At 47.0% G+C, this 13638-nt stretch overlaps 2 protein-coding genes across 8 annotated transcripts in view; one reads left to right on the plus strand and one right to left on the minus strand.

The window, feature by feature from the left end:
* LOC147021948 (ankyrin repeat and fibronectin type-III domain-containing protein 1-like) overlaps nucleotides 1-13325 on the minus strand; it is a 443484-nt gene extending 430159 nt beyond the window's left edge. For all 4 annotated transcript variants that reach the window (XM_085892412.1, XM_085892411.1, XM_085892413.1 and 1 more), the window contains exon 1: nucleotides 13176-13325. In XM_085892412.1, coding sequence (XP_085748538.1) covers nucleotides 13176-13189 — 14 coding nt within the window. In that variant the 5' untranslated portion in view covers nucleotides 13190-13325. The remainder of the gene's footprint in view (nucleotides 1-13175) is intronic.
* Nucleotides 13326-13345: 20 nt separating this feature from the next.
* The window catches only part of LOC147021949 (uncharacterized), an 87311-nt gene continuing 87018 nt past the window's right edge, over nucleotides 13346-13638 (plus strand). The window contains exon 1 of one of the 4 annotated variants that reach the window (XR_015061014.1): nucleotides 13346-13638. This exon is cut by the window's right edge and continues 33 nt beyond it. Coding sequence is in view for 2 of the 4 variants with exons in the window: in XM_085892418.1 (XP_085748544.1) it covers nucleotides 13613-13638 (26 nt within the window). In the remaining 2 variants the exon portion in view is untranslated. The other 3 variants (XM_085892418.1, XM_085892417.1, XR_015061005.1) reach the window with 3 other exon arrangements.

A 13638-nucleotide genomic window follows, 5' to 3' on the forward strand; every position in this document is an offset into this window, starting at 1 on the left:
CGAAGCGAAACGGGAAAACAGTTCACACAAAGCACATTTATTTCCCGGCACATGGAAAGCACATATATACAGCCATACAGTCAAAATGCACATATAGAAACCAAAACAAAAGCAACAACGACGCAGAGTTGATACCGACTACGCGCACACACGGCAACACTTATGCAGTTCTACTTCGCAGACGGTGCCAACACACATTTACACAAAAGCAAAGGAAAGAAGCCACCCTCATAGACAAGGGGGCAGACAGGCCTGTAGGCCAAATGTGCGCGTGACCTGGAGGAGCGGCCAGGTCCGCGAGACCGGGGTGTCCTACCCGCGTCCTCGTGACGCATTGGCGGACGAGCCGCAAATGTGGCCGCGCGGCTGTGCCCCGACTCCGTTCTCCTTGGCGGGTTTCGTTGGCACGACGTTTGGAGTGGGGTGGGAACGGGGCCCCCTTTTTGCACTATCTAAGCGCGGGGGAAAGGGGGAATTGTTGATGCCCTGGGAGAGGAGAATGGCTGGCTGGCTTGGGTCCCGCGACGAGCGATCCCACACCGTGACCTCGTCACCGACCGCCGTCCTTCTCGCCTCGGACCTGAGCTCATTTGCCTCTTCCCGCAACTCTTCTCAGCCGACTGCAGAACCCAACTCTCTGCCACACCGATGACTTCGCCACCCGACTCGACTCTGCCTCCATTCGCCTTGCGCTCGCCTTCTTATAGGCTGGCAGGAGCAGCTAATATGCAAATATTCGGATCAGGATGACCTCGGGGGCGGAGCCACACTCACCCATTGGTCGGAGGAAAGGGGCGTGAATCTCCCCTGATCCTAGAATTTGCATATATCGATTTCACACAGACGCGCCTGGAGGCGGGGCCAAGCCGCCCAGCGCTTGCTAATTGGATGGAGGAAAAGTGGGCGTGTAGCGTTCTTGATCTGAATTTTCCCTCGGAAAGGCCGCTCTTTGCGCTCGCGGCTCGGTGCGGTCGGCACCAATCGCCGAACGGGCCCGAGACAGCCCGACTCTCAGTGTTCGCAGGTGGTGCGGGAATGGCCGTAGAAGGAGAGAGGTGAAGGTGGTGGAGGGTTTTCGGTGGTGGTTTGATGGTTCTGGTGTCGTTTGGGAATGGCGGTGATGCGATGATGTGGGAGCGAGTTGTGAAGGTAAAGGTCATGGCTGTTGGCGTTGTTGTTGTTGTCTGAGGATTGGAGCATGGTTGTAGTTGGTGACGATGGCTGGCGTGGTGGTTAAGGTGGTTGTGTGATGGCAGTTGAGACATGGTTGGTTCAAAATAAAGATAGAACAGAAAAATGCCTAACTCAAAGGATCGCAGCCCGATTGGATCACATAAATTCCCTCTATACAATGGGTTTGGGCTAACTACACATGTACTTAGAGATATCTCACCTACGGGCCCATCATGATGTAATGCGAATTTCCACAGCCGTAACAATATATTGCATCATATGGGAAAAATTATTCTGCCGATTGTGTTTATTGATTTTAAGTGTACATTTTTTGTATAACCATCATCGAATTAAGTTATAAATGGGCTAATCTCAGTTTTTGTATATTTTGCAGTAAGCATGGCGACTGAAGATCGAAAGGAGTTCCGAAAATACTGTTGCGATCCGTTCAGCTGCCATAAAACGAAACAATGAAAAGATCTTCACAATGTGTCAAATGATATGTTGATGACATTTTCTTCAAAGGTGAAAAAAGATGACAGACTTTGTACTTCGTGCAGAAAAAAACTCTCAGTTGTCACCAGAGCGTATTGAAGAATCATCTTCCACCAGTTCGAAATTATTGTCAGAAGGTACTATCGAAGGCATTGCAGAATCTATTTCGACAGATGAGGACGAGGATATTTTTAAGCGAGAAGCAGAAGTTGACCTATTAAACCAGTCGTTATCGATGATAAGCGAAAGCCCATTCGACAAACGAAAGGCGGAAAGGAACCCAGCGTACGTTCCTGAAAAGCGAAGTAAAGTGGAAGATTCTGTGCGAACGAAATTAGAACTAGTTGCTGGACCAAGCAATGCGGAGAAAACACAAAATACAGCGTCAAAATGTGATGAAAACTGCATGCCAGACGTGATCAAAGGCCTGAAAGAAAAATACGTTGTTTCGGGCCGTTCAGAGCAAATACGTATGCTGACAATATTTGCGAGCAATATGAGCATCAGAGGGATGATGAGTGAATTCAGTTACTCCCAAAGAATGGCTGTGCAAGCCAAAAATTTAGAGAAAGAAAATGGTATGCTATCGTCTCCAAATCCCAAACAGGGTAAAATATTGCCTGACGAAGTGAAATCCACCGTAACCGAATTTTACCGAAGTGATGAAGTCAGCCGAATAATGCCGGGAAAAAAGGACTGTGTGGTGGTCAGGAATGTACATGGAAAAGACAAAATTCAAAAGCGCCTGGTACTAAACAATCTCAAGGAACCGTTTCAGAAATTCAAAGAGAAGAATTCACGAATTGGATTCACGAAGTTCGCCATGCTCCATCCCTCGGAGTGTGTCCTGGCCGGTTCGGGCGGTACACACAGTGTATATGTATGTATGATACATCAAAATGTGAAACTCATGAGGTTTGGTTCCAAAATGCCACAGATAGCCGAACTTCCTTGCTATCATCATGTGATAGCACGCATAGTTTGTAACCCAGCACAACCGGCATGTTATTTCAGAACTTGTGAAAGTTGCTCATCAATTGAAGACTTCAAAACCGAGCTACTGAGTGCTTATGAACTGGAGGATATTGATGAAATTCAGTTTAAAGGGTGGACATCCACCGACAGATCTGAACTGAGCTGCATGGTCCTGCCTTTGGAAGAATTCATGAATCAATTCTGTGAACGCGGTGAAATTAGTGAGACATGACTTCATTGTCAAGGCCCAATCTCAGTTTCTGAAAAATAAGAAAGACGACATCGGTGAGGGAGAATTTGTCATAATTGGAGACTTCTCAGAGAACGATTCGTTTGTCGTACAGGATGCGGCCCAAAGATTCCATTGGAACTGCTCTCAAGCGACAATTCATCCCTGGGTTTACTATTTCAAATCGGAGGATGGCAAATTAAACCACGATTCGTTCACGATTATATCAGAATGCAATACTCACGACGTTGTCGCAATCCACCTCTTCCAAAGAATGCTCATTGAATACTTGAAATCGAGCTTTGGAAATGTAAAGAAACTTTACTATTTCTCAGAGGGTTGCGCTTGCCAATATAAGAATTGCAAAGCCTTCATAAACCTATGTCGTCATAAATCAGAGTATGGTATTGACGCAGAATGGCATTTTTTGCCACAAGTCTCTCTCTCAAGATGGACATCTCTCTGGCTGTTATCAGAGAACCACCTCACCGCCGTCGAGTCTGGCATTTCACTCAAGCCGACTGGCAGGGTCTCCGAGCAGCCATCAAACTGAGACTGGTCTCCTATCACTACTTTCTCAAACATCAACTCATCCTGGGAATTCTTTCAAAGAAACTTGCTCTCCCTCATGAACAGATTTATCCCCTCTCGTGTTCAGTTGTCTTACCCTTCCTCCCGCCCTTGGTTTACTGAAGCTTGTGGCGAGGCAGTTGTCCTGAAACAACTTGCCTTTGCCTCATGGAAAGCAAACCCAACTGAGGGCAATCTCAGTTCTTTCCACAAAGCTCGGAACAAGTGTGTATCTACCCTCAGGAGAGCCAGAAAACAACATCTTTCTCATCTCAAGTCTGAACTCTCAAACCTCTCTCCCTCCTCAAAATCCTGGTGGCGTTTAATCAAATCTGTTTCTGGTGTATGTTCCCCCTCCATCCCCTCCCTTACCTCAAATGGCCGCACTGCTGATTCCACACGTGATAAAGCTGAATGTCTAAACTCGGTGTTTGCAGCTAAATATTGTGTCCTAAACCCATCACTATCTCTACCCACTTTACCCAGTCGCACCCAACTGTCCCTGGACTCTGTATCCTTTTCTCCTGACAAGGTGGAGAGCTTGCTTTCAAACCTCGAGTCAGATTCTGCAACCGGTCCAGACGGCATCAGCCCACGTGTCCTCAAAGCCTGCTCTTCTGCTCTTGCTCACCCACTCTCTGTTCTATTCACCCTCTCATTTGCCCAAGGTCATCTGACATCTGCTTGGAAATCTGCTAACATCACTGCCCTGCATAAAAAAGGTGCAAAAACAGATCCCTGTAACTACAGACCAATCAGCCTTCTCCCAATCATCAGCAAGGTGATGGAATCCATCATCGCCTCAGATATGAAATCCTTCCTCTTCTCCAATGGCTTGATTTCCAATCATCAATTTGGTTTCAGACCAGGTCACTCTACCCTGGATATGCAGCTTCTGCTCTCCCATCAATGGATGGAGGTCCTCAATGCCAGACAGGAAATCCGAGCCGTATCCCTGGACATATCACGTGCTTTTGACACAGTCTGGCACCCTGCCCTACTCACCAAACTCTCTTCCCATGGTATTCAAGGCCATCTCCACTCATGGCTCGCAGACTTCCTCTCCTGTCGCAGTCAACGTGTGGCCCTAAATGGAGTTCTTTCATCCCCTCTTCCTGTGCAGGCTGGAGTTCCTCAAGGTAGCGTTCTGGGCCCTGTTCTTTTTCTGGTTTTCATCAATGATCTCTCGGACTCTCTGGAAAATCCTCTATTTCTCTTTGCCGACGACTCCACCCTCTGCCGTACCATCTGTCATCCCTCAGACCGGCAAGCAGCAGCTTCTTTGCTCACTGCAGATCTGGATAAAATCACAAACTAGTCCAACACGTGGAACATGTCTTTCAATCCAGACAAATCTCACACTCTCACTATGTCTCTTCGAAAGGACCGTTTACAAAACCCCCCATCCACTTTCTCAACAATCCTCTGGAAGAAGTCTTTTCTTTCAAGCTTCTAGGTCTCACTATCTGCCATGACCTTTCCTGGGAAAGTCACATTTCCAACCTCGCCTCAAAAGCCAGTCGCCGATTGGGAATCCTCCGTCGTGCTAAGTCCTTCCTCGGCCCTCTTGAGCTCCTGACCACTTACAAAGCTTTTGTCCGTAGCCTGATGGAGTACTGCTCTCCCCTCTGGGCTGGTGCTCCTGCCTCCCACCTTTCTCGGCTTCACGCTGTCGAAACCAGGGCATTTAAGATCATCGGCATCTCCCGCAATGAAGCTGAGTCTTTGGGCCTCTCACTCAATCACCGCAGGTTGGTCGGTGGTCTTTCTGTCTTCTACCGACTCCTCTCCAGCCTTGCCCCCCCTGCTCTCTCTGCGATTTGTCCCCACCACATTTCCGCAGGGCGCTCAAGGTCCGCCAACAACCCCCTTCTGGTAAAACTACCAAAATCACGAATCACTGCTCATCTTCACTCTTTCATTCCTCTTTTTTCCCGCCTTTGGAATAAACTTCCTCACTCTATTCTTTCCCATTCTTCCCTCCAGGCTTTCAAAACAGCTGTTCACCACCACCTCCTCTTATCTTCCCCCATCCAAATCCTCGATCTTTTCTACCCCCGATAATCCACCCAAGCCCACTTCCTTCATTTCTCCTGCTTTCCTTCCTGAAAGTCCCTGAAATGTCCATCTTCTCTTCGCCATGTTCCCCGTCCCATCCCCATCCCTCTCCCTTCCACAGTTCACCTAATGTGTCTGTTCCCCACTGTTTTGTCCCTTCCACTCCCGCCCCTCTTGTCTCATGCCTCCTTGCTGTGAGTTGTGTGTTAGCTCTCATACGAGCCTCGACCAAGGTATACAAAAAAAATATAAAAAAAAAGTCATGGCAAGGGCCCTTCAGATGGCGTGGAAGGTACAGTCAAACGAGAAGCAACACGTGAGAGCCTGCGTAGACCTTACGACAGTCAAATTATTTCTCCAAAAGATCTTTTCACCTTTGCTGAAAATGGTTTGAATGAAATGAAGTTCGGTTACGGGATCCAAAGGCGTATGACGAGGAAGAACGAAATCTGGAAGAAAGGTTAAAAACGGCTAAAACCATAGCTGGAACTCAAAAACTTCATGCTTTCATCCCTATTTCTGAAACTTCTCTTCAAGTACGCGAATTCAGCCTTAGCGAGGAACACCCTATCGAGTCAGCAATTTCAAAATCTTCACCAACTTCTAACGGGAAACTCAGGTTATGTCACAGTGCGCTATGATGGAAAATGGTGGCTTGCCTGCATCATGGAAGCCTTTCAGGACACTCATGAAGTGAAAGTGAATTTTCTTCATCCAAACGGGCCCGCAAATAGTTTATTTTTTCCTGACATTGAAGATCACTGCATTTTAGACATTTCTGATATACTTCTTTCCGTAGAACCAAAAACTGCTACAGGTAGAACCTACACAATCAGTAAAAAAGAAACACAGCTGTCAAATAAAACATTGGTTGGCAAAAAATCTTGACTATAATATGCGAGGAAAAACTCTTACTCATACTCGTAGCGCTTCCAGTTCCTGCATGTGCAAGTGGAAAATTTATGTACAATATACTGATATAGTGTATTGGAAATCCTGTGTTCAAATATTGTGCTATGTATTGTGGCGTATTGTGTGCCCAGCACCCAAGTCCCCGAACAATAAAACCATCATCACACTTGAACTCCTTGAGATCCCATTTTCATTTATGCTGAGGTGTTGGAGAATATGAAGGGGTATTCTTACACGAAAAAAATCGGGACCATCAGTTTGGCTGGGGAGCGGGGGCCCAAGGTCAAAGGGCGCCCCAAACTACAACTTTTGAATTACTGTTTCCGAGTGATTTTACTTTACGCGATTCGAAAGATCTCGCTTTTACGAGCATTTTGATACCAAGATCAGCCAAATCGGACCACTACAACCTGTGATATGGCCTCTGGAAGATTGTGGGGCAGCCGGGGGCACCCAAATTTGGGGGGCCCCTAAAATGGGCCCCGATGGGCCCACAGATCTAAAAGTTGGTATTTTGAGTTTTTTCACCCAAGTGAATAAATGACCAACATATGGGGAGAAAATGAGGTATTAGTGTCAGGATGGTGTGTACACTTGACATGGAATGCCCCACTACTGACCTGCCTGCGGTGAGAGAGAGTGAGAGGCCCAAAGACTCAGCCTCACCACAGGAGATACCAATGATCCTAAATGCCTTGGTTTCCACAGCATGAAGCCGAGAAAGGTGAGAGGCAGGAGCACCAGCCCTTGGGGAGAGCAGTAGAGTACTCCATCAGGCTGCTGCCGAAAGCTTTGTATGTGGTCAGGAGCTCAGGTGGTCCGAGGAAGGACTTTGCATGATGAAGGATTCCCAGTCGGCAAATGGCTTTGGAGGCCAGCTTGAAAAGGTGGCTTTCCTCGGAAAGATCATGAAAGATAGTGAGACCCTGAAGCTTAAATGAAAGGACTTCTTCAAGAGGATTGTTGAGAAAGTAGATGGGGGGAGGGGGGTGGGGGTTCCAAGCTGTCCTTTCAGAGAGACATAGTGATTAAAAGACATGTTCCACGTGTTGGACCAGTTTGTGATTTTATCCAGATCTGCAGAGAACGAAGAAGCTGCTGCTTGCCGGTCTGAGGGATGACAAATGGTACGGCAAAGGGTGGAGTCATCAGCAAAGAGATAAAGAGGATTTTCCAGAGAGTCAGAGAGATTGTTGATGAAAACCAGAAAAGGCACAGGGCCCAGAAAACGCTGTCTTTAGGAGTTCCAGCCTGAACAGGAAGAGGGGATGAGAGAACTCCATTTAGGGCCACACGTTGGCTGCGACAAGAGAGGAAGTCAGTGAGCCATGAGTGGAGATGGCCTTGGATATATTAGGAAGAGAGTTTTATGAGCAGGGCTGAGTGCCAACCATGTCAAAAGCACGCGATATGTCTCGGGATATGGCTCTGATTTCATGTCTGGCATTGAGGACCTCCATCCATTGTTGGGAGAGCAGAAGCAGCATATCCAGTGTTGAGTGACCTGGTCTGAAACCAATTTGATGATCGGAAATCAAGCCATTGGAGAAGAGGAAGGATTTAATGTCTGAAGCGATGATGGATTCCATAACCTTGCTGATGACTGGGAGAAGGCTGATTGGTCTGTAGTAGCAGGGATCTGTTTTTCACCTTTTTTATGCAGAGCGGAAATGTTTGCTGATTTCCAAGCAGACAGCAGATGACCTTGAGCAAATAAGAGGGTGAATAGAACGGAGAGAAGGTGAGCAAGAGCAGAGGAGCAGGTTTTTCGGACACATGGGCTGATGCCATCTGGACCGGTTGCAAAATCTGATTCGAGATTTCACTGCAAGATCTTCACTTTGTCAGAAGAAAAGGACACAGAGTCCAGGGACAGCTGGGTGTGACGAGGTAAGGTGGGTACAGAAAGCGCTGGGTTTTGGACACAAGCTTTAGGTGCAAACACGAAGTTTTGGCATTCAGCTTTTCACGTGCGGTGTCAGCAGTGCAGCCATTTGAGGTAAGGGAGGGATAGAGGGGGAATATACATCAGAAACATTTGATTATGTGCCACCAGGATTTGGAGGAGGGAGGGAGATTTGAGAGTTCAGACTTGAGATGAGAAAGATGTTTTCTGGCTCTCCTGAGGGTAGACACACACTACTTGTTCTGAGGTTTATGGAAGAAACTGAGATTGCCCTCAAATGGATTTGCTTTCCATGAGGCAAATGCAAGTTGTTTCAGGACAACTGCCTCACCACAAGCTTCAGTGATCCAAGGGCGGGAGGAAGGGTAGGACAACTGAAAATGATAGGGGATAAATCTGTGCGTGAGAGAGAGCAAGTTTCTTTGAAAGAATTCCCAGGATGAGTTGATGTTGGAGAAAGTAGTGATGGGAAATCAGTCCAGAAGTTTGATGGCTGCTTGAAGACCCTGCCAGTCAGCCTAAGTGAAATGCCAGACTCGATGGCGCCGAGGTGGTTCTCTCATAATAGCCAGAGAGATGTCTACTTTGAGAAGCATATGGTCAGAAGAACCGATTGGAGCGATAGAAGAACAGCAAATATTTTGAGGGAAATTTGTTAAAATCAGATCTAGAAGAGATGGAGTACCATTGGTTGAGATCCGGGTCAGGAAGTTGACCGATTGAGTCAGTCCCAATAAGTCGCAGAAGTCTTTTGCTGAAGTGAGAGAGGTACCCACACCCAGCCAACTGGCTTGATGACAATTAAAGTCACCACATATGGGGAAGAGAGAGTTCGGATGAGAGGATAGAAGTTGATCCATGTTTTCAGATGGTGAGGTGTAAATGGAGTCATCACTGTTTGGTGGATGGTACAACACACATATAAACATGAGATGGGAGTGGAGGGGAAGCCGCAGCCAGAGGTATTCCTGGGGATGTGGGGGACTGAAGGCAGTGCATGGAGAGTGAGGAATAGAGTCTTTGATGAAGAGAGCAATTCTGCCACCAGGAGGAGGCTCAGGTCTGTCACACTGGAGGAGGGAGTCAGGGACATCTTGAAGGAGGAAAGTTTCTGTTAGGCAGATTATGTCTGGTTTGTCAGTGGCAACCTGTATGGAAAGATCTGTCAGGTTTGAGTGAAGGCCCCGGATGTTTGCGGTCCACACTGTTAAGGAAGAAGGAGTGGAGGAGGCTTTGGGTGCAGGGTAGGGGGAGGGTAGGATGAGGGAGGAGGGGGAGGTAAGTAGTGTTGTTGAAAGAGTGTGGGGAATCGCAGAAGAGATAGGGGAGAGTGGCAGATGAGGAAGAGTAAAGGCTCTGTGGTGCTGGATTGAGGAGTAATAAGAGAGGGGGCAGATGGCAGTTGAGGATTTGAGGAGGTGGAGTGATGAGATGGAGGAAAGAGGGCAGGGGAAGGAGGCAGCTTTGTGGATGTGAGGGGGGGCAACTTTGAGAAGGGGGAGTGAGAGGGGTGATTGGGAAGAGAAAGGTGAGGGGGAAGTTTTTGAGAAACGTGAGAGGGAAGCTTGGAGGTGGAAGAGCGTGACGGTGGCTTTGATATGGATGGGTGAGGGGGGTGAATTGGCACTGAAGTTGGGAAAAAGGACGATTGATGGAAAACGAACATGCATTGCAGACTGGGGTTTTTGAAATGTTTAGTTCAGAGATGCGACTAAAGACATTACTTGAGGGATGGAATAAGGCGAATTAAGAGAATGGCGAGAAGAAACATTGTCGCAGATACACTTTTTCGACAAAAATATTGTTTCATATTGTTTCGCAAACACTGCACTATTCATTTCATCTTCTTCTCCACCACGATATACAAGTAGTGGACAAAGAAATGGAAACACCAATGTAAATTCACTTCATCGGGTGCTGGGCCACTACGTGCAGTCAGTACGGCCTGCATGCGCCATGGTATAGAGTCCACCAGTGGTTGGAATTCTGCAGGAGGGATGTGGCACCATTCTTCCGCAACAAAGTCAATAAACTCACACCTGTTTTATGGAGGTGAAAAACACCGTCTCAGGCGTTGTTCCAGAATATTCCATAAATGCTCGATTGGGTTCAGATCTGGTTACTGAAAAGGCGTTGACACATGGATAACATTAGATGCTCATCAAACATTGGGCGAACACAAATGCTCTGTGGATGGGGATATTGTCTTCTCGGGAGACACCCCTCTTGGCAGGAAGGTAATGCTGCAAAATGAGGTGAAGATGATCACTCAGTACCATTAAGTCGTGATTGGCATTGACCTTGCCTTCTAAGGGAATGACTGCACCCAAACCATGCCAGGAAAATGTGCCCCACAACATTACAGAACCACCAGAACCCTTCACTCTTTGAACCAAGCACTCGGGTTGTAGAGTTCTTTAGGTTGGTGACACATGTGTACTCATTCGTTTGATGAGAACATGGTGAAGGATGATTCATCTGACCATATAATTTCTCCACTGCTTGGAAGTCCATTGCTTGTAGTCTTTGCACCACTGGACTCGCAATTGTGCATTTCCAGGTGTGATGAACGGTTTGTGCACTACAACGTGACTATGGTATCCCGCTCTGTGGAGTTCTCGGCAGACCATTTTTATGAAACTGACTGCTCGCACCCCAGGTTGAAATTTATAGTCAATTGATCTGCAGTTGCTCACCTGCTTTACCTTGCATTTCAAATTAATACAAGGATATCACAATCCTGGAGTCTGTACTTCCCCCACTGTTGCCCTTTGCTGATGATGTCTTTCCCTCCTAGTTCCATGTCGACATCACCTGAGACACCATTGCTCATGAAACATCAGCGAGTTGAGCTGTCTTTGTCACTGAAACTCCTGTCAAACGTGCCCCAACAATCACCCCTCTTTCACCGTCACTGTGGTTTCCTCTTGCAGCCATGCTTGCCATAAGTATAGGCAACCAGGCCTGTGCAGCATTTTTATACATGAACCTAAACATGCTAGGATATTATTTGCTTAATTCCCACATGGGCCACATATGTGTGGAAGCCATGGCTTTCAATATACTTGGTGTCCCTCATTTACCCAGGTGTTTCAATTTTTTTGTGCAATAATTATATGTGTCTTCTTCTTCAAAAGGATTTTTTTGGAGGTGTTTGACTGCTTTGCACCCCATCCACAAACCTCCACCACCCCTCTCCACCTTCACTACCGCTCATACAGTGCAGCGTTTCTCTGTGTGTGTTTAACAACCATTCTAATGTCTCATCAAATGATCTTTATCTCCATCTGTCGAAGTTAGGAATATGGAATCAGGAAAAGCATCCACCCCCACCCCACCCCACCGCCTCAAAGCTTCATATCCACCCCTCCCCACCTTTTTGCTTCCCTCCACACCCCAACCTCTGAATGTAAATTTCAAGCAAATACAGCACAATAATACATGCATATGGCCATAAAACAGTCAGTCATGATGTTCTTTGTCACGGACGTTCTCAAACCGAGAGTTTGTTGTTTTGTATGCAGCCTGTGGCTGCAGGTTGCATAATTTCTGGAAGCACGGCCATTCCACTGGTGCAGTACCCCTGTTATCAGTAAGATGGTACTCCTTTTGCTGACCTCAGAACGATGACAGGCTGACTCAACCCACCTGGTGTTATTTACAACGGCACGACAGGGGCTCAAACTCAAGAACCCGAGGATCTTATACCAGCCACCTAACCGTTAAGCCAGCACCAGGCTCATATATATATATATATATATATATATATATATATATATATATATATATATATATATATATATATATATATATATATATATATATATATATATATCGATCCATTGGGACCATACTCTGTGCAGAGCGTTGGTGCTGCTGAAGCAGTCTCCTTGGCTATTGGGCACATTCCTGGACGAGTCGCCACTCCAACACAGGATGCCAGTAAGCTGGCACTCATTTTGCCAACCTCGGAAGGATGATAGGCTGCATCAACCCCATCTGGTGTTAATTCAACGGCCAGCAGGGGCTCAAACCCAAGACCCTAAGCACTTCAGACAGTCACCATTAGCCGTTAAGCCAACACCAGGCATACATATGCATATACATACACACACACACACCTCAATTAATTGAACACACCATTAAAATATAATCACCGCTTGGGGAGGGTAAGGTGTTCTTGCTGTGAAAAAGGAGCTGTTGAATTGACTGCTGGGAAGGATTAGGCCAAGACTGATATGATCATGACATGCCCAGTAGAGCCCATGATGCTCACTGCAGTGGAGCGCAGGAGCAAAAGAACCTCCACATCGTGTGAGAAATAAACATTATTCCAATTTGCCGTTGTTCCAGACCTAATTGTTTCCGAATGTGTGAGAAAAGACAAACTAGGAACATTCAGGTAGTACTTACTCGATTATCACCTTCATTTTTCGAAGTACAAGTGAGAAAACCAAGCAAACGCTTTTTTTATTTTATTTATTTGTTTGTTGTCCCTCCCCACTCTTATCTGTCAAATTTCCTCCTCCCCGCTCAGTCTGCTCTCCATGATCCAGCTGTGCTGCCTTGGATCATCCGAAAGTCCGAGCGAGCATGCGGAGGGACAGGTGGTATCACGATGAACGAACGGCCCAGACACATCCCTCGACAAAATCTGCTAAAAATTCACCTGATGTGCTACCTGGAGCCAGTGGATGAGCTTTGCTGATGGAACTAAAGGGAGTCAGGGTGCACCGCAATGGTCTGGGTTCGAGCCAGAAAACGTCGCCACATTTGTTTTTTATTCTCCCACCCCGGCCCAGACATACGGATGTAACCACCCGATATAATGCGGCGAAAAGCGTGAGAATCTCTCACCGTGCTGTGTCCATTGCGGCGTCCTGTGGGGCATGACACGGGCTGGCTCGTTCGGGACCCTAAACTCGCAGGAAGATCACCGGCCAATGGGAAGGATGTTTTGTGGAATGAAGTGCTGCAGAGAGGCGGGAGATGGAGCACGCGCTGGGATTTACCCGAAAATGCTTTGAGACGCAGCTAGTGGACGAGGGGAGGGGAGGACTTTGAGCTCGGGAAAAGACGATGGAAGGTGGTGGGGAGACGATAGCCGAGGAACACATCACGTGGTCTGAGGGGAGGGAGAGGATGAGGTGAGCGAGTTGGCAGGGTAGAAGGATGTAGATAATGATAGGCAGTCCGATGTGTAACATTGATGTTGATGCAGCAAACGACGAGTCGTGAAGAGGATCTAAAACAAACAGGTTTTATCATCGAGATGAAGGTTGGAAGAAAGCCAGATGATAATCCTGAAGATGGAGATGTG

The sequence above is a fragment of the Eptatretus burgeri genome, chromosome 8 (genome assembly GCF_056783735.1).
Source record: "Eptatretus burgeri isolate ZD-2024b chromosome 8, Ebu_testis_v1, whole genome shotgun sequence".
NCBI classification, from domain to species: Eukaryota; Metazoa; Chordata; class Myxini; order Myxiniformes; family Myxinidae; genus Eptatretus; species Eptatretus burgeri.